The sequence below is a fragment of the Acipenser ruthenus genome, chromosome 7 (assembly GCF_902713425.1).
Source record: "Acipenser ruthenus chromosome 7, fAciRut3.2 maternal haplotype, whole genome shotgun sequence".
NCBI classification, from domain to species: Eukaryota; Metazoa; Chordata; class Actinopteri; order Acipenseriformes; family Acipenseridae; genus Acipenser; species Acipenser ruthenus.
The window spans coordinates 18,458,106-18,481,878 of NC_081195.1; the positions used below are offsets into that span (position 1 = coordinate 18,458,106).

Sequence of the window (23,773 nt, forward strand, 5' to 3'; positions counted from 1 at the left end):
CACACAGCAGCTTGTTTCACTCTTTAGCACACCACATTATTTTCCTAGAGCAGCCCTCTTTGAAGTCAATCTGATCAAGAAAACCTCTGAGTTTTTCTTTGTCTTTAGCCATCCACGCAATGTAGATTCTGCAACATGTATATCTTTTGAAACTGCTGCTTTTCTTACTCTGTCCACCGCATTTTAACAGAAAAATATATATATTTTTTGCTGTCTGCCATGCTTTGTACTGTATATCTGGAACGTTCACCCAATATTTGAGAGTCAAATTGCATAATGGGGAAATGGGAGCTACGACCATACCGTGTTATAACCGATTCCGCACTATAACAGGGTAGCACTGTATGTATTATAATATATTGTAAGAAGCTATCCCTCAATGCAATATATTTGTAGTACTGTATATGCTGGCCCTTACACTGTATAGCATCTTGGCTTTGGCAAGTACAGCTATGGCCAAAGGTTTTGCATCACCCTATAGATTTAACAAATTTTGCTTCATAAAGTTGAATGAAACCTGCTGAATAATGTTACGTTAACATATTGCATTACGTACCGCTTTGTAGTTTTCCTGCTTCCTCCAGGTTACTGAAGAACTCTCCTGTTGTTCTGCCTACAGTTGTGTCTTTTACAAGTCTAATTTATGAAGTGACAGATGCTGTAGCTGTTATTTCTGCCTTTACACAAAATTCATAGTATTCATTTAGCACTGCATGCCGACAAAAATATGCAAAAAAACACCTGCCGTAACATTGTCATTAGCATGTACTATAAAGCCGCTATGGCAGCCAGCAATACTGATTGAACGTCTACACAATGTTTAAATTCACTCACAGGTGGTAGCTAATCAGCATAGATCTTTGCCAATGTGTGGAAAAGATTTTTGGAGAATCTTGGGCAAAACTGAACATACACATTTTTCATGCATGAAAAATTACATAAGTCTATGTGACAGAAATACAATGATTCTTGGTTGTAAATCTCCCTCCCGACCTGTGAGGGCGCTAAGCAGCGAGAACAGAGTTCTCTGGATGGGCTGGTCTGACAGTTCTTTCCCAGGGCTCAAGGGAAGTCGGCCAGCCTGGAAGTGGGTGAGACCTTTGCAATAACGCATTGACCCGGAAGGGAAACAACATGGCAGCCACAGATTGGCGAGGCAGTTGCACTCGTTTACCAAGGGGTCATGTGTGATGGCATAAAAGGGGACGGAGAATCGCAATCTGGTCCTTCGCATTTGGTTTGTAATTAACAACTGAGAAGGACTGTGAGAGACCCCATTAACCAGAGAAAGCAGTATTGTGAGTGTTTTTTGTTTGTATTTCTGTGTGTAATCGTCTTGTTTGTTAGACCGCACTAGACAGCAAACAAAATTCCAGAGCTGTCGCCGAGGGCCAGCACTAAAGCTGGAACAGCACTGCACAACTGTCACAAATAATCTGTATCAACCACCACGAGCACTACTGCACTCACCCAGGACTGGTGACCGTGTGTGTACAATTGTGGGGCAGATACATGTTGGGTTATTGTTATTGTTTGGGTCTGCAAACCCGTTATTGTTTATTATTATTGTTGTTGGTCACCAGACCTGGATACAGAAATAAACAGCACTTTTCCAAACCGAATTAAACCTCTGTCTGTTCATTATCGTACTGCATCACCCCTGCACCTGTTTCCACTCAGCCACTTTGCCACAGTCTAATACACAGAACAGCTATGGCCAACTGTTTAGCATCACCTAGAATTTTAGGATTGAGACATAATTAAAAAATAAATAAATATACAGTTTTAACATAATTTTGATATTTTATTTAACATCATGTTATCACAGAAACTACAAAATAATATTACAAAAATCTAACGGAAGCCATAATAGCAGTACAATGTTTCATGTTAGATTTTGAAATGTCACAATTTTCAATTCTTGTCAGTTTTTCGAAGTATATGAAAAATTACAAAGCGGCATGTAATTCAATGAGTTAATGTAGTTAATGTAGCATTATTCAGCAGGTTTCATTCAAATATATGAAGCAAAATTAGGCAATTCTATAGGGTGATGCAAAACCTTTGGCCATAGCTGTACTTTTGAATTGGTTCCACATATACACTGCTGTGCAAAAGTCTTAGACATCTTGCATTTTTCTACTCTGATGCATTATGAGCATCAACAATTTACTCAAAGCCTCCATGAACAACAGAAGGCTTTAACAGAGGCATTCTTACTGCAAAACATCCTTTAAGTCCTGATTTCAAGAGTGACCCTTGTACTGTTGATTTGATGGGCAACAACACCTGTGCCTTCTGCCAGCTCTGTTGTCAATTCAACGCGTGTCTTCTTTCTATTCCTTAATGATATTGCTCATCCTTGTTAGACAGCTTTTTGGGTCTTCCAGTCCAGGGTTTGTCAATTACAGGAGCATTTAGAAATAAACTGAACATGTCTACAACGCTTCTTTCCTCCTGAAGCAAGCTAATTGTAACAAATGTCTGTTTGATTATTTCCATAACATTATCTTATGAATTCTTAATATAAGCTTAAAGATACAACTCCTTAAATATGCTAAGTTTATGATATCCTGCTTATACGCAATCATCATAATGGCATGAAACAAATAAACGCTGTAACCCATTTGATCCCTTATAAACGTATAGCATTGTAAAAGCATAGCAAAGAGCAATACAGCATAGTAAAGTAGAAGATAGCATTGTAAAACCCTGAGAGGTATGACAAAGCATATAAAAAAAAACAAAAAAAACATGGCAAACCATGGTAAACTATGAAACATGCACAGAATAACCATGGTAAAAGCATGATGAAACTGAAAAATGACTGTGCAAAATGACTATGGTAAACTTTTATAAAGGGTATTAGTATCAGTATACAATATGAGTTTTCTGCCTGTGGTATATTTGGGGTAATATAACGGTATTTGTCAAACTTGACTGTAAGGGCAGAAAATGAGAAGGCCCAATACAATGTAGAGGGGAATATTAATCATACAATACTGGATAACTGAATGTATTTCTGGAGAAAGGAAAATAATGCTATTTTGTGAAGTCAGGATTCACTTGTTTTTGATGTGGTTCCAGAATAGGTTGGTCCCTTGCAAGTATGGTCTTGTGATCCTCGTATGGGTGGGGGTGGGATGGAGTTGAGGATTACAACCAACTTCATAGCAAGTGTTCAATAAAATCAGACCAATGTATGATAGTGAGCAAAGTGCTTAGGAGACGGACAAGAGCAGATTTCAAAGGGCTGGTATTTTGACAGTGGAGCTGTGCCTTTTCAGGTAAATATTTACAATTGATTGCATCCTGTGACCTTGTGAATATAAAAAAGCTAATTCCGAACTAGGTCCTGTACCTGGACAGGTTCAACCCAGAACACTAGGATGCCTGTAAGTCCCGTTTTGACAGTGTTCTTTGGTCCCAAGAGAGCTGAAAGCAACTCTTAACATGTTATAAGAGAGACTATTGAATGTTACTCTTATCTTGGGATTGTTTGAACTGTGTTATTTTTTACTATATTTTTTACTGTATTTTTTACTCTGTCAATATGCATTTAAAATGGAGAGACCTAAAATGTCCTCTTCCTTCAGCTTTCAATAACGGCATTCAGCATATTTTACCTTTCAGTAATTGAATTTGTTATTGTATTTGAAATATATCCAATTGTACTAGTGCATGGGTGTTGGTGAGTATTTTTTTTCCAGAAATCTATTTAATGAGATATTGGAAGACAATGTGATGTAAATAGTCAAGTCAGAGTTTAGATGTGCAGTATTCAGTGTGCCTGATTTTGAGAGTACCCACAAAATACTACAGGATCATAGGAACCATCAATGTTAAAAGGGAGTGTATTGTAGTTTGCTATTGGAAGTTAATGTGAAATGATTAATTATGGAGTTTTAGAGGGGTAAAGAAGTGGAGATTGCACTTTTATTAAAAGAATAATTTAAATTTTGGTTTGTTAACTGGTTAGTAGGAAAAACTATCAAAAAATATTTTGAGAACACATTTGTTAAGCAGAATAAAACTTGTAACAGTAAACTAGCAACTGGAAAGAAACAACTTAATTGCAAGAAGGTACAGTTTTTATTAATGTTCTAAGTATTTTTATTTGTGTTTTTAATAAGGTTGTTCCTCACAGAAAATGTGCCTTCAAAACAGCACCCGTGGCTTGTTTATAAAGCAGTATAATGCTGTTGCTAAGGTAGAGTGCATTCCAGAATTTAATGTGATGGAACAGGGGAGATCATGTGAATGCATTTCATTAGCTGTATGATGTGCTGCGCTGGTCTATGTCAGTGGTGTGCAAACTGGGGGGTGTGGAGAGTCACTAACGGGGGCGTGACTATGACTAAAGGGGCAGTTCTGTAAAAAAAAAAAAGCTAAATACATAAATGTTAACAAACACATTCTTAAAAGTCTGAGTGTAAGCGCAGATCTGTAACATACAATGCCAAATCAAACGCGTCAATGGGCATGGGCTTGCATGTTAAAAGAGCTATGCACACCAGATAAATAAAATTAGAATGGAAGTTTCTAAAGAAAATTCATCTGCGTTGTAGGTTGTTTTGGATGGCGTGTAATTTTAATAGTGCGGTAGAAGTGGTTTCAATAGCCAAAATTGTTTCATAAGCATTCATATTGTGTTATTTAGCATTTGACTTTAAACGAGAGGCCAAAGATCAAAGTCCAAGACATTTTGTGAAAGCTCTTAATTGGTGTCTTATACGTGTCCAATTGTGCTTATGAGCCTATCTGCAGTATTTAAGGAAATGCAATCTGATAAAAAAAGTCTATTGTCCAGTTTGACCATGAACGAGAGGTCAAAGGTTAAATTCCAAAACTTACGTGGAAAGCTCTTAGTTGGTTTCCTATAGATGTCCAATAGTACATATCAGTCTATGTGCAGTATTTAGGGAGACAGAAGCTGTAAATGCAGTCTATTGTCCAGTTTGCTATTTATTTAAATGGAGTAATGCACAATGCAAGCAAAGCAAGCGGCGCAAATGAAGAGAGCAAATATAGAAATACATTTATTTTATTTGTATTTTGCTACGCGCTGTTCGCATCGCAATGGACCAATCAGAAATAAGGTCAAAGGTAGTGGCTGTCAGACTGTCAGTGTCTTGCTCACGCAGACATTACCACACAAATTAAAAAAAATCGACATCAATGAGAATTTAATTATTGAAGTCAAAAAATATAATGTTCTTTATGATGCCAGTGTCCGTGGTTAAAAAGACAATAAAACGAAGGACGCCACATGTCAAGAAATAGCAGAACAATTGGAAATTGATGGTATGTCTATCTCTCTATTTCACCATAATTTTAGCCAAAGTGGCGGGGAGCACACACTGGTTTCGTATTTCTGTAAAATGACGCTTCTTTGTTTTAATAATGTTTTTTTGTTTGTTTTTTTTAATTTAGTTGTTGTCAATTAGTTTTTATTATTTTTTCTTCAATCTGAAATGCCCTATTATTTTTGGGCTCAGCTCACCGCTACCACCCCTGTGCTGACTCGGGAGGGGCGAAGATGAACACATGCTGTCCTCCGAGGTGTGTGCCGTCAGCCGCCCGCTTCTTTACACTCTGTAGACTCACCATGCAGCCGCCTCAGAGCTACAACGTCTGAGGACAACGCAGCTCTGGGCAGGTTACAGGCAAGCCCGCAGGCGCCCGGCCAGACTACGGGGGTCGCTGGTGCGTGGTGAGCCGAGGACACCCTGGCCGACCTAACCCTCCCTCCCCCCGGACAACGCTCGACCAATTGAGCGCCGCCCCCTGGGAGCTCCCGTCCACGGTCGGCTGTGGAATAGCCTGGACTCGAACCGGCGGCATCCAGGCTATAGGGCGCATCCTGCACTCTAGCGAGTGCTTTTACTGGATGCGCCACTCGGGAGTCCCCTGTTTTAATAAGGTTGACCAATAATAATAATCACATTAGCTTTTTAACAAGCCGATGGCATTCCCCAAACTTTTTTTTAGTGTGTGGTGTACACATGCTCTTTTGTGTTTAAATTTCGTCTCCACAAAAGGAGACCTGTTTTTCTTTTCATGACTAGCCACATTATTGTTTTGTACTTGTGCTGTATTCGTGTCGTTCACTTCGCTCCCAGTGTGCATGCTTTATTTTGTGAAAACCCAAGATTTAGTTGTTGAACAATAATGTTTTTCAGATTTATCTGTCAGGTAAATGTTGAATCGTCAAGTTTAAAAAAATAAATAAATAAAGATTTAAGTTACATGTATTTTTTCACTGACACATTTGTTAGAAATATTAGCTAAATATATACACTTGCCAAGTGTAAACAAAATATTTAAGTTCCCGGATTTATTTGTTAGAAGTTTAACATGTCAAAATGTTCACTCGAAGTGTAAAAAAAAAGAAAAAAAAAGGTTTCTAGACTGATTTCAAATGCTGATTTTGTGATACACGTATGTATTTAGCTAAATCTGGGCTTTTTGTGATTAAGGAAAAAATACACGATTTACATGAAATCTTGAAAAAAACACCTGTTAAAATAGTTGAGCTCTAACGTTTTTATATTGGGGGGGGGCGGACAAAATGCATGCTAAAAAAGGGGCGGGATTTAAAAAGTTTGCGCAACACTGGTCTATGTGACAGAAAATTGAGTGAGGAGGTAAGTTTTATCTCAAGGCCCCTGAACTATTTCAACCATATAGTGTAAAATAATAGCTGTGTTTCCAAAATATGATGCAGCTCCTTTTAAAGGTCTAACTATGTTTATTTGTAATCCCATGCCTATACTTGTATGTTAACTATTATAACTAGCAGCAGTGCTGTATTCAAACAACCACCAAGGCAACTCGTTCGGTGTCCATAATTGGTTTCGCAGTGGGCTCAAGATTAAACACAGTAAATAATGTGCCCTTAAAACAAGGACTGCTTTTCATGTCTGTTTATTTAACACTGTCAAACATGATTACGTGTTCCCAAGCCTGGTTTGTATTCTTGCTGTGTCCAATGAATTCAAAGTTATTTATACATATGGTAAATGTAAAACGGGGTGTATTATAAACAAATGATTTATGGTAGAATGCCAGAATACTGTATACATTACTTTCATCAAACAATTGCAAGAAGTGTTTTATTCCATGAGATTGCATTTATAGAAGCTGTGCAAAATAACTGTCAAATGGCCATGTTCAACTTTTATAATGGAAACTATAATATCCTAAAACTGAATATTCTGAACATGTTAAACAGGCCTAGGAACAAAAGCTGGAACATACGTATTTCTAAAGCCATAAAATATAAGATTAGGATGTAGGTTGCTCCACAGTAGCTGAAGGGCCTCATTCACTAAGGATGTTAACGTTTTCACTGCTTGGTAAATATCTTTACCACACAGTATTCATAGTCACTGTTCCTGCAGTAAATGGGATTTACCTTGTATAAAATAACATGTAGTATACAATATCTCGCTGCCAGAAAGCAGGCTGTCATTTACCATGCGGTAAACTGTTGTAATGTGTGGCCAAATATTGTGTGTTAACTGGTGGCGGTATACGCTAATGAGGTATTTTAGAGAGTGGTATTTTTTCAGCTTTGATGAATATGGCAGTAAACTTAGATGGAGCCATACCTTCATTTAACTGCTTTTTTTGAGTTATAGAAATGTAGCCATAGTTTGAAATCCCCTCCTAAGGCTGCTCACCCTTTAGTGAATGAGGCCCGAAGTGTATTGTCTGGTGCTAGTGTTCCAAACACAGAAGGGAGTAGCAACAGAGCAAGTCAACCCAGTGCACACAGCATCTTAACCACCATAAAGAACAGCCAGGCTAGTCTGGGCATGCAGTCACAGAGTACCTCTTTTACAAGTGCTTTTTATAAATCATGTCGTCATCATCTTTAGACATGATGAGTCAATTAATGACTGCAGTTCATTCACAAACCTTTTGTGTATTTCTATCTGCTGTTGCTTTTAAAGCTGTCCTCCACTGTTTTAGGGCCCTGGGTTTAAATTCCATAATGGCATCAACAACATATGAAGAAATTTTACACTTACCGGTACCAGAAATTTCTAAATGGATATCCTCTTAATTTCTTAAAGGGAACACATTCATTTGATTTCCAAGACAGAACCACAGCAATGTATAAACATATTATATATGGATTATTTATGTTATATATGAATTGGTATCAACCAATAGCAATACTAGCATGGGCCCTTGGTTACTAATTGAATAGACCTCACGGTTTTTGAAAAAGACAGCACCATTCCTGTTTCTCTTAGTGAAAACACAAGTGTCAAAAGTGTAATACTAATCTGCAAAAAAGCAAGGGACTAATATTGGCAACAGAGCATTCTCATTGTAAACCTAAAGACTGTACAGTGCTTACGCTAATATCTTCCTAAAATAGAAAACTATTACGGTACCAGTGATAATGGATTCTGAATTTTTGCACGTGGTAAGTATTTTAGTGGATAGTGAGCATGACAATTTGGAAGATGAGTGGGCAACCAAGTAAAATAGAGCATATCTAATTATAGAGCACCAGCAGGAGGAATGGGTTTTAGTGCTCATATAATGTCCAAAAGCATATACTTACTGTCGTTTCTCTTTTGTGTAATGTACAGCATGAATATACTGAACTATGTTTGGATCACAATTTGTAAATAAACATATTTTAAAACACAGAATGCCAATATTTCTCCAATTGTTCTTCTAGGTTTAAATAAGGTCCTTTTATGAGCCTGTGTTAACAGTGTCCAAGTTCACCTGTAGGCATGGAAGAATAAGCTATTAGTGTTTAATAAAATGATATAAAGATAGCCAAGTTAGCAGGATAAAGTTAATACTTGTGTAACAGGGCAGAGGCTGGGTGTGAACAGGCAACCACACACACCTCAAGAGAGTGTTTTAACCACTGTGCAAAACAGCTCGGCTGGACTGCTTTCGTGGTTATAGAGCTTTTACTTCATCTCCTCCCTCTGACAGGAACAGAATCCATAAAGGCAGTGCATCACACAACATGATTGTGTATCTAAAGTTCACTCATATTGAAATGCGTATATGGTAGGAACCCTTCATTTAGCTATATTTGTTGTAGAAAGAAGTTTTTTTGTAACAAAAATAAGTTTTCTGTGTAAATCTGGTTCACACTGCCTTGATGCTTTAAAGCATACTAACAATATTCGGTAATGCTTTATAATGTGTGGCATAAATTAATATTACATAGATATGCAATTGCATATTAAATGAATGTTATATTAATATTTAATAAATATGCATGTGGCAGGATGGCTTGCAGTGGTGAGGTGTGGTGACGTCACGGACCAGGAAGTAACTGAACCAAAACAATGGATGGGCGGGTGAAACTGAACGCAACGGCGTTCAGCTGATTTATTAATAAACAAAACAAATGATTTGAACAAAACAACAAAACAAAAGGGCATGAGGGCTAAACGAATCAGACAGACAAACAAGTAAGTGTCGTGCTGGCTAATCCAGCACGTTTTAGCAATTGTTATCTTAAATTCTGTCTCCTCTCTATCTCCCCGTACCTCCTCTCTGTACACCCAACCCTGCAGCACGGACAGCTGCAGGTTCTTATACTCTGGCCGAGGGGTTAACTAGCTGTTAATTATCTTATTACCCCTCTGCCACAGTCTGCACGCATTTGGTAAAGATGCGTGACTGTCAGCTAGTTAAATAATCAGTAGCTGATCAGTCACGCATCCTCACGGGGTTTTTAAATTATAAATATAAAAAACAATACCAAAAGACGCAGCGCTTTTATCCACGCCGCAAACAAATACAAATAATAATAAATAGGGGCGGGACACTCCGCCACAATGCAATAGCTGGTTTCTTGCTAAATGTTAACCAAATGTCTATTGAAAATTTAATTGCATATCATTATTATTAATTTCTTAGCAGACACCCTTATCCAGTGCGGCTTACAATTGTTATAAGATATCACATTATACAAATATCACATTATTTTTTTATATACAATTACTCATTTATACAGTTGGGTTTTTTACTGGAGCAATCTAGGTAAAGTACCTTGCTCAAGGGTACAGCAGCAGTGTCCCCTACCTGGGATTGAACCCACGAACCTCCGGTCAAGAGTCCACACTGCTGCCATGTCCATTTATATTACGTTTTGTTACCCTTGAAAATATGTAATAATTTCCCATTACATGTTTTTAATTGAAAATACAGTTAATCTGACTTAATGTTGATGGGAAGTAACAAGGAATAATTGAACATAAATTGAATATCAATTGCATGTCTATTAAATATTAATTTAACATTAATTTATTATGCAATGGCATATCTATTTAATATTAATTTATGCCATGCAATATGTAAGAAATAACCCATGACAGGGTGTGCGGTAAGACAATTCTTACCGCAGGCTCTGGCTGCATTTTGAGGCACGAGGCCTGAAGACTGTTTGATTGTAACATATATTTTGTATTTTTTTTATTTGCCATAAACATTACATTGAACATTGCCATTTATAGTAAAATTTTCGAGATGAAATGACATTTGTGAATTGAAAAGCAGAATGATTTCCAACATCTGAGGGAGGATTCATGGGCCAGCCAAACACTGCACTTGATATTGAGGGAGGGGCTTCTGAGTGTTTTTTTTTTTTTTTGTAAGAAATTATCCTACTCAGGTTTTCCGGTCTTCAAGAGAAGCTGACCAATAATTTCTGAAGCTGTTTTCACACCGATGCCGGTAACCGACATAATTTCCCTAGATTGTAAACTGTCCGCGGCGAGCACAATAGAATTCTATGCCAAACCCGACCTTGTTTAAAAGCCCAACAATTGGGTCAGCAGAGAGCAGGAGATATTTTAATTTTGTTTTAAATATGTTTCTGAAATCGGAGGGTAGTGGTGAGATGTATTTGTTGTGTTGAATTTAAAAATTGCATACTCACTAGTCAGTTTTACAAGGCGATATTTATTTTAATAAGTAGATGCCGCTGCATACAGTATATTACATGCTGAGTGAGACTTAAGTAAAAAAAGATTGTTTAGTGATTTAAATGCTGTTTCAGTTGTATGTTGACATTTTTATCTGCAGAAACACTGTTTAGATAATTGTTATTATTAAGGCGTAGTAATATTAATAGATCAGGTAAGTAAGTTGGTCTATGATGTCATAGCTGGACAATTATTACCGCACGGTCATGTGATCTTGTTCAGCCAATCACAGCACTTAATTTATCCAAGCCATTTTATAAAAAAACATTACCCAATATTCTGTATGGGTTCAGTTAAAGGGCAACGACTGGGTAACATACATACAATTATAATGCACATTGGGCATTGCTTTAGTATTCTCAGTGTTTATTTGTCTATTTAGCTGACTACTTATTCCACAATGTGAAACAAAAGAACATTTAAATAAATACTTATCCAATGCATAAAGCAGAGAATGACATCACAGAGCAGTAGATTGCGCTGACTTCAGTTCCTCTACCAATACATTTGTATGTCAATTGTAGGCACAAACCCTGGTCTTGTGGGTTCACATTTGCCCACTGCCACTGCTTTGAGGGCCTCTGCTCTAGTATGATTGCCTCTTTTATGAGTAAATACCAAGTACTATAAGAGATATAAATAGATTCAGAGTGTCTGCAAACAACACAGTGTGACCACATTAGGGGAGCATGGCTAGCTCTATAGTTGTATGAAAGTCTATTTTGGTTAAGAAGCAAGCCACTCATATGTACTTTGCTTTTGACGCAAACATGTTCCAACTTGAACAATAACTTTTACAAGTTTGTCTAGTTAGAACCCAAACAGTGCTACTTTATTGGCATTCAAATTCATTTTATTGTGAGTTTCCAGCATCATGTCCTCCCATTATACAATGATACATTTAATACTTTGGTTCCTATGCAGTGTAAAAGATATAATAAATCAGTTTAAAAACAGAACGTTGGTTCATACTGGTACAGTGTGTGTTCCTACTGAACTGCAGCTGGAAGTTCTGGGCTTGTATAAATATTAATGTTAATACCAGTTTTCGTTGCTCTTGTTTTTGGTTTGTTTCCCAGATAAGCATTGAGTTATTTACTGCCTTACTTTGTGAAAAGGAGAGTAACTGTACTTCTCTCTTTTATTATAACCAGCACAGGATGCATACTGTATCCACCATGACAAGTATAGTGGGTGAGATTCTCAGAAAACCTTGTTAGTTTAGAATTAGATTTTTATAGAGTGAGCATCAAAACGTTCTACATAACTTACAGATCCTGTTAAGGTGTTGAGATTCGCTTGGATGATTCCTTGTCATATGTTAGCTAAATAATAATAAGCTATTTGCATACTTAAACAGAGTGTCTACTAACTGGAGGAATTATCATATATAAACGCCGGAAGTGTCTGTATTTATCCATGTTTAAAGCTGCAAGAAAAATCTGTCTGGGCTTGATATTTCTTGAGAGTTGATTCTGTTTATCAATAACAAAAATATAGGACTATGGATTCCACTGATTACATACTTTTGTTTATCGTAGCATGAACATTTATGAAAATAATATAGATGAATGAATACTTTTACTCTTGTTAAGCCGGGGGTTGGAATTTAACAAGTGTTACTGCAATGCTTGAATTTCAAGAATAAAGGCCTGCAGCAGATGTCTGTCTAAAACAAGGAAAGGCTGATTTGTGAAGTCACTGTGGAAACAAGTTCAGCTTAGAGTAACCAGACTAACCCCTGAGTTCAAAGAATGAGTTATGAAGAAAGGCTGACGGAACTGAATTTATTAAGCCTAGATCAAAGATTGACGTTCAATAGCTTTTGTTATATAACTCCAGAAAAAAAAAAAAAAAAAATTTCACTCTCCAGGTGGAATTAACAAGAAAGTATAAGATCCAGGACTGCAAACAGAGACACAAAAAATACTACTGTTAAACTGTATAGGGAACTTCATCTTTAAGTGCAAAAGGGTGCCATGGCAACACAGGCAGTGACCTAGGTCATAGATGCATGGATCAGGTGTATTTCCTAATTTGAAGTAATCTTAAAATAATTTAAATCTCAGGTCACCATATTTTCATGAGCCATCAGTCTTTCAAAGCATTACATTATGTAACTTATAATTATCCTCACAAGCAAACCGGTAATCACCTGAATGTTTGTGTGGAGACAGATCAAATAACAAATGCCAGATGCCTAGAAATAAAAAAAGTTACATATACTGTACTAAAAATAGCATCAGCAGATGTTCTGTTGCCATGATACTCACAACATTCCTTACTTATAGCTCTTACATTTTAAGGTCAGAGTTATGATTTTTTTGTTGTGTCAGAATTCATTCTTTGACAGATAGGCCAAGATGACAAATGTATTCCTAATAAACAGTTACAACAGGAAGTGCTTTTTAAGAAGCTTACAGTGTAGAACAGGGGTGCACACCCTGTGGTCCCTTCATGTAAGCCTTCCATACAGGGAGGTTTAAATCGTTAGTGGTTGTTTACTTCTTTGAAATGACACATTAAATTGGATTACGGGCCTGTAACAGGGCCAGGAGCCCTGTACGTATTTGTTTAGTTATTTTTAGAACGGGGTCTCCCCCTCCGCCCCTGTGCAGTGTATTATTTTGTATTTGTTTTGTTTTATGATTTATTTTATTTATGTATTTATATGATGGCGAAGCACCGTGGGTATTGTTTTTGTATTTATTTATTTTGTAAATATGACGACAAGAGTCGTGTTTTGTTATTGTTTTGACAGCGTAGCTGTATGTTTTATTTTGTATTGTTTAGCAGCGTGGATGGGAAGCCCATTCAAATTAAAAAACTCGTGACTACCTGAGTACACAAACAGCCACGTGACTGACTGCCGAGAAAAGACGAACAAAGACGTCACTGTCCGAATACACAAGCAGCAAAGACGAACCAAAACGTTACTGCCTGATCTCGAATCATCCATGACATACAGGCAGCCATTTTCAAAGAAGCGTCATTAGCTTCCTGAGGAATTCAAAGAGAAGCTTTTACAATTTCAGCGTTTCTAACAAACAGTACCAGCTTGGACAGATCGTAAATGCTCATCAGACCCCCGTATTTTTCGACAGTGTCTACTGCATGTCAATATAAGTAGCACTGAACCAGCGGGCAGAATGTGATAAATAAACTCATTCTATTTGTAGGTCTATTTTAAATAATAGTCTTCTGTGAACCAAACAATGTTCTGAGGTGCAGAGTGAAACATGTACTCTAGAACTGAAGAACAGCTTCTGAGTCAAACTATAAAAAACAAACATAAGTACATGTAATACAAAAGATTCAGAAATGTAAGAGGACGGTAAAACAAATGTTATTTGAAGCTATTTTGTAGTGGCTATTTTGTTAGCTACAATTACTTGTGTTGGAAACAGCAGCCATATTCTATGTTTTAATAAAACAAAAATGTGTACAGTGTACAATTGAGAAGCCATCTGGTTTGCAGGTCTGTCTCACTCGTGGAATTTTCTGTTGTATTGCAGGTGGTTCTGTGAAGGCAAGGAGCTTGAGCACAGCCCAGATATTCAGATCCTCAATACTGGGGAGCTGCACACTCTGATCATCGCTGAGGCCTTTGAGGAGGACACCGGACGCTACTCCTGCTTCGCCTCCAACTTCTATGGGACAGACTCCACCTCTGCAGAGATCTACATAGAAGGTGGGGGAAAAGGTTTAGGGTTTATTTCATCATGCCATTTTCTTTTTCGATTAGTCAATAGACTTACAGCATATTTGAACAACTGATTTTTCCTGTTTCATTGATAAGAACAAACAAACCCCCCACAATTTCAATGCTCAATTTCAATTGCAACTTTCAATTACTGACTGATGGCTAAAAATGATCACAATAATAATTATTATCAAGCTCTCAAGCCCTCTACACACCACTAAGCTTGGGACCCACTTCATCTGCCCTGCCCTTACCTGATTGGAATAGTTACCAAGACAACAGATCAGGCGGAGTGCAGGAACTTAGTTGAAGGGCACATCAGAGGAAAATTACCAGTCTCAGCACAATGGAAACTCACAAGGCTGGCCTGGCTGGACTGATATCTACAGGCTCATGTTACCCAATATTCTTTTCAGCAATTTTGTTAGTTGGTTTTATATGACCAGTTTTTTTCCACATATACAAAACCACGGGTAAATATTTAATGATTTCAGAATATGTTTTAGGTATCGTGTCACTTTAGCTAAAATTTAGTGGGTGCTGATGACTCCTATTGATGGAGCCACTAATCATTTAAAGTGTGTATAGAAAATAATGTCAAGTATGTAGTTCAGGAGTGATGGCTATAGATGTAAATAAAGATCATCTTTATTTCTATCAGAGCAGAGGATATTTTTAAAGCAAAGATTGAATTGTACTTGTATTGTATTCCATGAGGTCACTTAGTTAGAAAATTGGTTAGAAGTGTTTCATAGAAGTTTGAGCTCCTTGGTATAAAGAGACAGTTGGTATGGTGGTGGGATCAGAGGACTACTGACCTACAGTACAGTTCTCATGAGCTGTTGTGAGGAGTTACAGCACTAAGGGAACATAATCAGAGGTTCAAAATTGGAGAGAAAAAGAGGAGTGAAATAATTGGACATAAAATGCTTATTAACAAGTAGGGTTTAAAGTTTCTTTTTTATTTGGCACAGGTGCCTCGTCATCAGAATCTGAGGGTGAACCAAACTTTGACAACATTGCAGAGTAAGTATAAGTGCAGAAAAGGGACACACATTTATCAATGCCCTCTTCTTATTAGTATGTAGAAAAATGAGTGTATCACAATTAAAAAATACTTTTTTTCACTAAAGCTCAACACAGGTGATTCCTAAGAAGCACATAACATTCATATTTCTTATTCCCTATAGGTTTATGTAAATTAATTATTTTATATTGATGATGGAAGTACTGCTCAATATCAATATATTGGAGACAAAATAAAATTAAGCAAAGCCATCCATGACTTCATTGACACTGCAATGTATGAAGTATAGATGTGCACCACACTGTTTCACCGTCACCTGCCTCCCTAATTTACAATGTAAAGCAATGATGAATGCTGGAAAAACTTCAGTGCACTTTCACTACTTTATATACAGCTATGGCTAAACGTTTTGCATCACCCTATATAATTGCCTATTAGCACTATTAAATCTGTGAAGGTTGTTAAAAGTTACCACTTCTTGGTTTTCCAAGTGGTTTTAAACCATACTTAGCCTCAAAATATCCTGATGTTGTGTTCCTGTTTTCCTGTATTTTGTTTCTAATGTCCCCAAGGATCCAGGAGAACACCTCAGTGTCTTTGACAGTTTCGCCCCCACCAGCCAGCGCTGAAGTCATCCATCGAGACGCCAGCCCAGTCTGTAGTACCCCGGTTCAATCTTTAAGTCAATTGCCAACACAACAGGTGAAATACACTTAAGATACTTGAATGCTTCAGAATGTGGGTCTTTGTGACGGCATAAGAAACATTTTATTAACTCCATCTTTCTTAAAATTGGGTGTCAATTATGTAATGTGACAGACAGCTATGCAATTCATACATTCACAAAATTGAATTGACTGCTCTGTGTACTGTGTAAAGACAATAATGTGCATGATGTTTAGATGTCTGAATATTTCTTTGCAGCATATTAATTATCACTTGTGAAGGCACTGTTCAATAGCTATAAAAATGTGTATCCAGCTTCATTATGGTGGGTGAATGAAACAGGCACAGTTGTAGATTTTTTTAAAAGGAGTTCCGCCAAAATCTTAAAAACCTATTGTGGATATGATGCGAGTGGTATAGTAAATGATTGTCCAAACAGTTGTTGCAATTCCAAAAATGGCCGTGTTTATTTAAATACAAACACCAAAAACACCCCTCTACCAACAATGGTATCGGGGGGAACATGGCAGGTTTGGCAAACCCAGAAATAACAATACAATTAGAATCTCACGTCTTCAGTGCCTGAAACTGGGCTCTTCAAAAGTTGGAGGATGGTGGTGAGTGCGAGTGTTGTGAGATGAAGGGAGTGTGCAGGACTATGTGTTGGCTCCGTGGTGACCAGGGTTGCCACATACTACTCATAAATTCCCCCTATTGGTGAACCAGTTTCCCCCCATTTTCAGACTTCTCCCCCCATTTACACAATACCCGTATTGGAAAGGGGGAGTTGCATAGATAGTATTTATCATCCTAGGATTCAAAAATAATTCAGGTGTTGCTGTAATTAACTAAAATATTAGGCATCACTAAGAAAGTTTTCTAGTCCTCGCTGCTAGAAATGCTGTAAATGTGGCTTGGAAATTCTGGAGTATATGTGTGGTTGGCTGAAAGCTCCTGCAATTTTGTCCCCTCAAGTGCACGCCATGTTTAACATCCAGGAGGCTTCCTGACTTCACTGACTGACAACCTTGAGAAGGCATAGACAAGGATGATTAAAGTGTTAATGATTCCTGTATAGTTTGTGTACTTTGTCATTGTTTTTAGATAATTGAATAAACTGTATCATTATTTATGAGGCATTGTTAAATTTAATAAAACCATAAATGCAGTTTTACTTTGGATTTTCTTTTAAATCCCAATGCTTCTCTACCACAATTAATTAATAATAATAATAATAATAATAATAATAATAATAATAATAATAATAATAATAATAATAATGGTACATAATGTAGTACAGAATTTCTCTGAAAATATTTTCTGTAAATCAAGAGCCATACACAATCTACTTGTTACCTATCTATTGTATTCAATGCAGTGGAGGAGTGTGTGTGTGTGTGGATGGTGGAGGAGTCAGGCGTAAGGCGGGACTTATGGTAAAAGACATGTACTATTGGCTATTGCAGTAGGCCATCACTGTCAGAAGGCAAGGTTCATATTTTAAAGATCACGAGAACACTATGGGAATGTACTAAGGAGCTCAATACAGAGGACAGAAAATATTCCCCCCTATGCAACATTTCCCCCTATTTTTCCTCCCATGGCTTTGATTTCCCCCTACAAATGGGGGGTTTCCCCCAATCTGGCAACCCTGGTGGAGACAGCTCCTTTGTCACTGCTCCTCTACTGTAAAACACAAACATAACACGATACAAAACAAAACGCCAGCTGAAGATAGCGATCTCAGTGTAAGGGGCCGTACTCACTGAACTGCATCCCCTTTGTACCACCAAACTTCTCCCTGCAATCAGCCCTTTGCCATGGTTTATTCAATCGCTGCCTGAACCGTATCCGTATGGAGTTGCTTAGAGTACTTGCAGTTACGCACTTTCCCCAAGATGTCCGACTTCCGTTTTCCACCCACCATCGAGTCTATGGGGAAGTGTACTACCAACCTTACTCGGCGCCCTTTCTGATCGGGAGGGAGATTTACAGCATCAATTCTTTCTCTCTTTATCACACCTATAAATTGATCTATTTACATATACATTTGCAAGTGCTCATTGGTGCTATTAGGCAAAAGCCCTTCTATTTGTAATTTTATTTATTTTTAATATTTCAGTTTAATTTGAGACTTCCATGTTCTTTGTTTTGGATACACGGTTTAAATAACTTGAGGTGCAACATTCAGCACTATGAATAATGGTTGTGGACATATTAATGGGCATAGGCTAGCTTCATTGGTGAAGGAAATACTCATGTAAAAGATATGCTCTAATAGACACCCCAAGAATGGAATTCATGTGATGCCACTGACGTGTAGTGAAATACCTGCCGATCTCAACTATGCACAGTTTATATCTGGCATTCATTTTGATTGGACATCTAGATGTGGTTTCACCGACGCCGATTACCACTAATCCTACTTTACCTAAATTAACATTAAGTAGTCCAAGATTAGTGCTAATCAGGGTCTATGAAACCTGACACTGGAGTATTTGTCATTAAGTTAAGTAATCTGTTATGTATAAGATGTCCAGCAGATGGCAATGGTGTACATACTTTCAGTAAATAATGGGTGTTAAAAAATAATGGAGGGTATTTGGTCAAGTAATGATAGCGCAAGAGGTGACCATGCACAGAAATATCAATTCAGATGGGTAAGGATGGAAGATCACAAATGGCATGAAAGAAACCTGTCGAGAACGCAACGTTTTCTTTATCATTTTGTCTTACAATTTATATTGCTGTTTTAACTGATATTTGCTTGTTATTTTTTGTGAATTATTTCAGAGTCAAAGCCCACCAAACAGTTATCTTCAGGGGTTGGATGGGAGACCAATCATGGCTGCTCCAGTTTTTACAAAGGTAAATATTCACATTTTCCTCAAGCACCATGTTTAAAGGGTGAATTTGATGTGGCAGCCTATTCAACAGCATGACCCATTACAAAATCTACAGGTAAACAGTTCATGGCCTGTCAAGAATTTTGTTTTTGGCCACCCAAAATATCTACAATGCCCAAGTATTTGTATGCAGATTTTGCATCACACCAATATTATAAGGTAATTGATATGGAAAATGAGTAGGTTGATTTTCTATACAAAATTAGTTTAGCTATAACTACATTGTCATCCCATTCCATGTGCTGTTGAATGTGAATTTTAGGAATACTTTTATTACTTTGTAACCCAGCACCAGCTCAATGTATTATAACTCAAAGATTATCAGTTTGTGTTAATCCAAGTGCAATTCATCACTGGAAACAATCAGTCAGTTTTGTGCTCTGAATCTGGCGTCTAGTGAAGTGTATAGCTTTGGAACCCCTGAAGTGTGCCTGCAATGCAATTCCACACAGTGCACAGATGCAGTGGATAGCATGTAGATCGGTCAGTAGAGTGCATGTTTCAGAATTACCAGCAGAGGGAGTTGAGAGACCTGCAACAGCTGGGTCGTGGATTCAAACCTGGAATTTGCCTGGTCCCAGTCCTTGGCCCCTACTGCTACTCTTGGCATTGAAAATGTATGAAATACAGTATGCCTAAAATACTTTAATTCATCAAATAGAATAGTTTACATTCTACCAATGCTCCATACCGCTGTGGCTTCACTTGTGCTACAATTAGTACAGAACTAGTACATAACCGACGGCACCGGCGGCAATTGCCGAAGTGCCCAAGACGCTTGCCACAGTGCCTCTCAAATTTAAAAAAATACTTACGGCAAGAGTTGCCTGTAAGCCCGCCCATCATTGTCGCCGGTGTCCCTCAGCACCAGCACATCTGATCTACAACCCATTCATAAACTTGCTCAGCATCAGCTGGCCCGTTCTCTGTCTAATCTCATCCTGCGAGAAAATTACTCATTATCATAATATAATACCAGTGTAACTGGTATTTCCCTATAAAACCCTATTCCTAATTATATGATTACAGGCTACTACTGACGACAGTACTATCCTGTAATCCCTATTGTGAGGACAGTACTATCCTGTAATCCCTATTGTGAGGACAGTACTATCCTGTAATCCCTATTGTGAGGACAGTACTATCCTGTAATCCCTATTGTGAGGACAGTACTATCCTGTAATCCCTATTGTGAGGCCAGTACTATCCTGTAATCCCTATTGTGAGCACAGTACTATCCTGTAATCCCTATTGTGAGCACAGTACTATCCTGTAATCCCTATTGTGAGGACAGTACTATCCTGTAATCCCTATTGTGAGCACAGTACTATCCTGTAATCCCTATTGTGAGGACAGTACTATCCTGTAATCCCTATTGTGAGGACAGTACTATCCTGTAATCCCTATTGTGAGCACAGTACTATCCTGTAATCCCTATTGTGAGGACAGTACTATCCTGTAATCCCTATTGTGAGGACAGCACTATCCTGTAATCCCTATTGTGAGGACAGTACTATCCTGTAATCCCTATTGTGATGACAGTACTATACTGTAATCCTTATTTTGAGGACAGATTGTGCTGATATTTCTGATTACAGGTGCGATCTGATGTAAATGGAATTAACATTTTTTTTAAAACTTAAAAAAATTAGCTGACAGTTTCAAAGTGCTTTGAAAGTTCAAGAAGACAATTTTTAAATAGAAAGCTTATTTGCAAAAAAAAAAAAAAAAAGTCCTCTTGATTTACCGTTGTGTCAGAGGTGAAAGGCAGAACTTTGTAGCACAGAAGCAAAATACAAACACTATAAGGAAGACCATCTTCGGTCTCGCCATCCTCAGATCATACTTGGCAGAGATCAGTGAACTGCGACCGGTAGAAACAATGCCTCATGACAAGCTGAATCCGATTCCTACACAATTTATATGTGCAGCTAGACGGCAAAATGGGGAGGAGTATGAACCGCATACTTTGCGGGGAATAATAAGCAGCATTGATCGCCACCTGAAGAGACACAGGTATTTGCATAACATTTCTCATGGAAACAGCCTGGACTTCCCCCAAACTCGTGAAACACTAACTGCAAAACAAGTTTCTCCAAAATGAAGAGAAAGGCCACGTAAAGCAAAGGCACTAACTGATAGTGAAAGTGATCAGTTATATGAAACTGGCACACTTTCATGCCATAATTCAGCTGGCCTCCTTATGTTGATTTTTTTTTTTTTTAAATGACATTTTTTAACAACATTACAACCTCCAATGGCAAGATATTACCCTGTCTAAAGACTCCTTGGGAAACAAATTACTGTCTTACTCTGAAAGGCAGACTAAAACAAGAACAGGGGAGAACCCTGCAAAACATTAAACCAGTTAAACCGTGTATGGAGCGCCATTTGTGCCAAAACTATCCGGCCATTAGTTTGTCAATTTGTTTGTCAATTCGTGAATTTGTCAATTTGTTTGTCAATTTGCGAATTGGTCAATTTGTCCAGCAATTCGTCCATAAATTTGTAAATTCATACAGTAATTCATAAACGTATTTGTTAATTAATCTAATAATTCATTAATTAATTTGTCAATTCTTTAATATGAAAGGCTGTACGGACCTGCACATTTCCAATCAACCAGACAAACTTCCCAACAACCAGACAAACTTTCAACTGTCAATCTCGCACTGTGCCGAAAACACTGCAACCTTTCTAGCCAATGGGAGTAGTTTGTACTTTATTCTCTATGTATTATTGTTGCCATTCTTTTTGAAAAAGACGTACTGTATCATTGGCTAATGACAGGCAAATAGCGGGAGGGACACTGTCACTGAGCTCAATATGACCGCGCTTCCAGGAATTTTCAACCACACGAGTTCACTGGAAGTATCACTGATTTTTCCGTCTGTGAGCACCATGTTAACTCAAAAACATTTAAAAAAAGAAGAAGAGCTGTAAAGCGTCAGCGAAGTGTTAGGATTTACCTGATGTTCAGGTAAGCAATGGGTGCACAACAATTCGTCCCTGACAATAATAATAGTAATGTGAACTTACAGTTGTCAAGTACTGCAGAAAGGACATGATTAGACATAGTTAAATAGAATTGTGAGAGAACAGGCTTAAAATTGCAATACATATTCATGTCTCCTTTCGTGTCTTCAGTGTAGCCTATGTAAACTGCTAATTTATATACAGTGCTGTGAAAAAGTATTTGCCCCGTCTGATTTTCTGCATTTTTGCATATTTTTGACACTGAATGTTATCAGATCTTCAACCAAAACCTAATGTTAGATAAAAGGGACCCTGAGTGAACAAATAACACAAACATTTGATACATATTTCATTTATCTATTAAAGAAAGTTATGCAACACCCAATGCCCCCTGTGTGAAAAAGTAATAGCCCCCTCAGACTCAGTAACTGGTTATGCCACCTTTAGCAGCAATAACAGCAACCAAACACTTCCTGTAGTTATTGATTAGTCTCTCACAGCGCCGTGGAGGAATTTTGGCCCACTCCTCCATGCAGAACTGCTTCAACTCAGTGACATTTGTGGGTTTTCGAGCATGAACTGCTCGTTTCAGGTCCTGCCACATCTCAATGGGGTTTAGGTCTGGACTTTAACTAGGCCATTCCAAAACTTTACATTTCTTGTTCTTCAACCATTCTGATGTAGACTTGCTTGTGTGTTTCGGATCATTGTCTTGCTGCATGACCCAGCTGCGCTTCAGCTTCAGCTCATGGACAGATGGCCTGACATTCTCCTGTAGAATTCTCGGATACAGAGCAGAATTCATGGTTCCTTCAATGATGGCAAGGCGTCCAGGTCCTGATGCATGCAGCAAAGCATCCCCAAACCATGACACTACCACCACCATGCTTGACCGTTGGTATGAGGTTCTTACTGTGGAATGCAGTGTTTGGTTTTTGCCAGACATAACGGGGCCCATGTCAGCCAAAAAGTTCCACTTTTGACTCATCTGTCCATAGAACATTGTTCCAGAACTCTTGAGGATCATCCAGGTGCTTTTTGGCAAACTTGAGACGAGCATTCATGTTCTTCTTAGTGAGCAATGGTTTCCGCCATGAAACCATGAATCCCGCCATGAATCCCATTTTAGCCCAGTGTCTTTCTGATGGTAGAGTCATGAACACTGACCTTAGCCAAGGCGAGAGAGGCCTGCAGATCCCTGGATGTTGTTCTAGGGTTCTTTGTGACTTCCTGGACAATTTTACGCCTTGCTCTTGGAGAGATTTTGGCAGGACGGCCACTCCTGGGAAGATTCACAACTGTCCCAAACTTTCTCCATTTGGACAATATGGCTCTGACTGTGGTTCGGTGGAGCCCCAGAGCCTTAGAAATGGCTTTGTAACCCTTTCCAGACTGATAGGCATCAACAACTTTTTTCCAGAGGTCTTCAGGAATTTCTTTTGTTCGTGGCATGATGTGCCTCTAGAATCTGTGTGCTGACAACCTCACTCTGATGGTAAGGGCCAAAGTTAGTCAGATT

At 38.0% G+C, this 23,773-nt stretch overlaps 1 protein-coding gene across 5 annotated transcripts in view; it reads left to right on the forward strand.

Moving 5' to 3' along the window:
- The window catches only part of LOC117415680 (myopalladin-like), a 141,309-nt gene that overhangs the window by 38,031 nt on the left and 79,505 nt on the right, over positions 1–23,773 (forward strand). For all 5 annotated transcript variants that reach the window (XM_059026522.1, XM_059026521.1, XM_059026523.1 and 2 more), the window contains exons 3-6: positions 14,492–14,667; positions 15,654–15,705; positions 16,279–16,408; positions 19,166–19,240. In XM_059026522.1, coding sequence (XP_058882505.1) covers positions 14,492–14,667; positions 15,654–15,705; positions 16,279–16,408; positions 19,166–19,240 — 433 coding nt within the window. The remainder of the gene's footprint in view (positions 1–14,491; positions 14,668–15,653; positions 15,706–16,278; positions 16,409–19,165; positions 19,241–23,773) is intronic.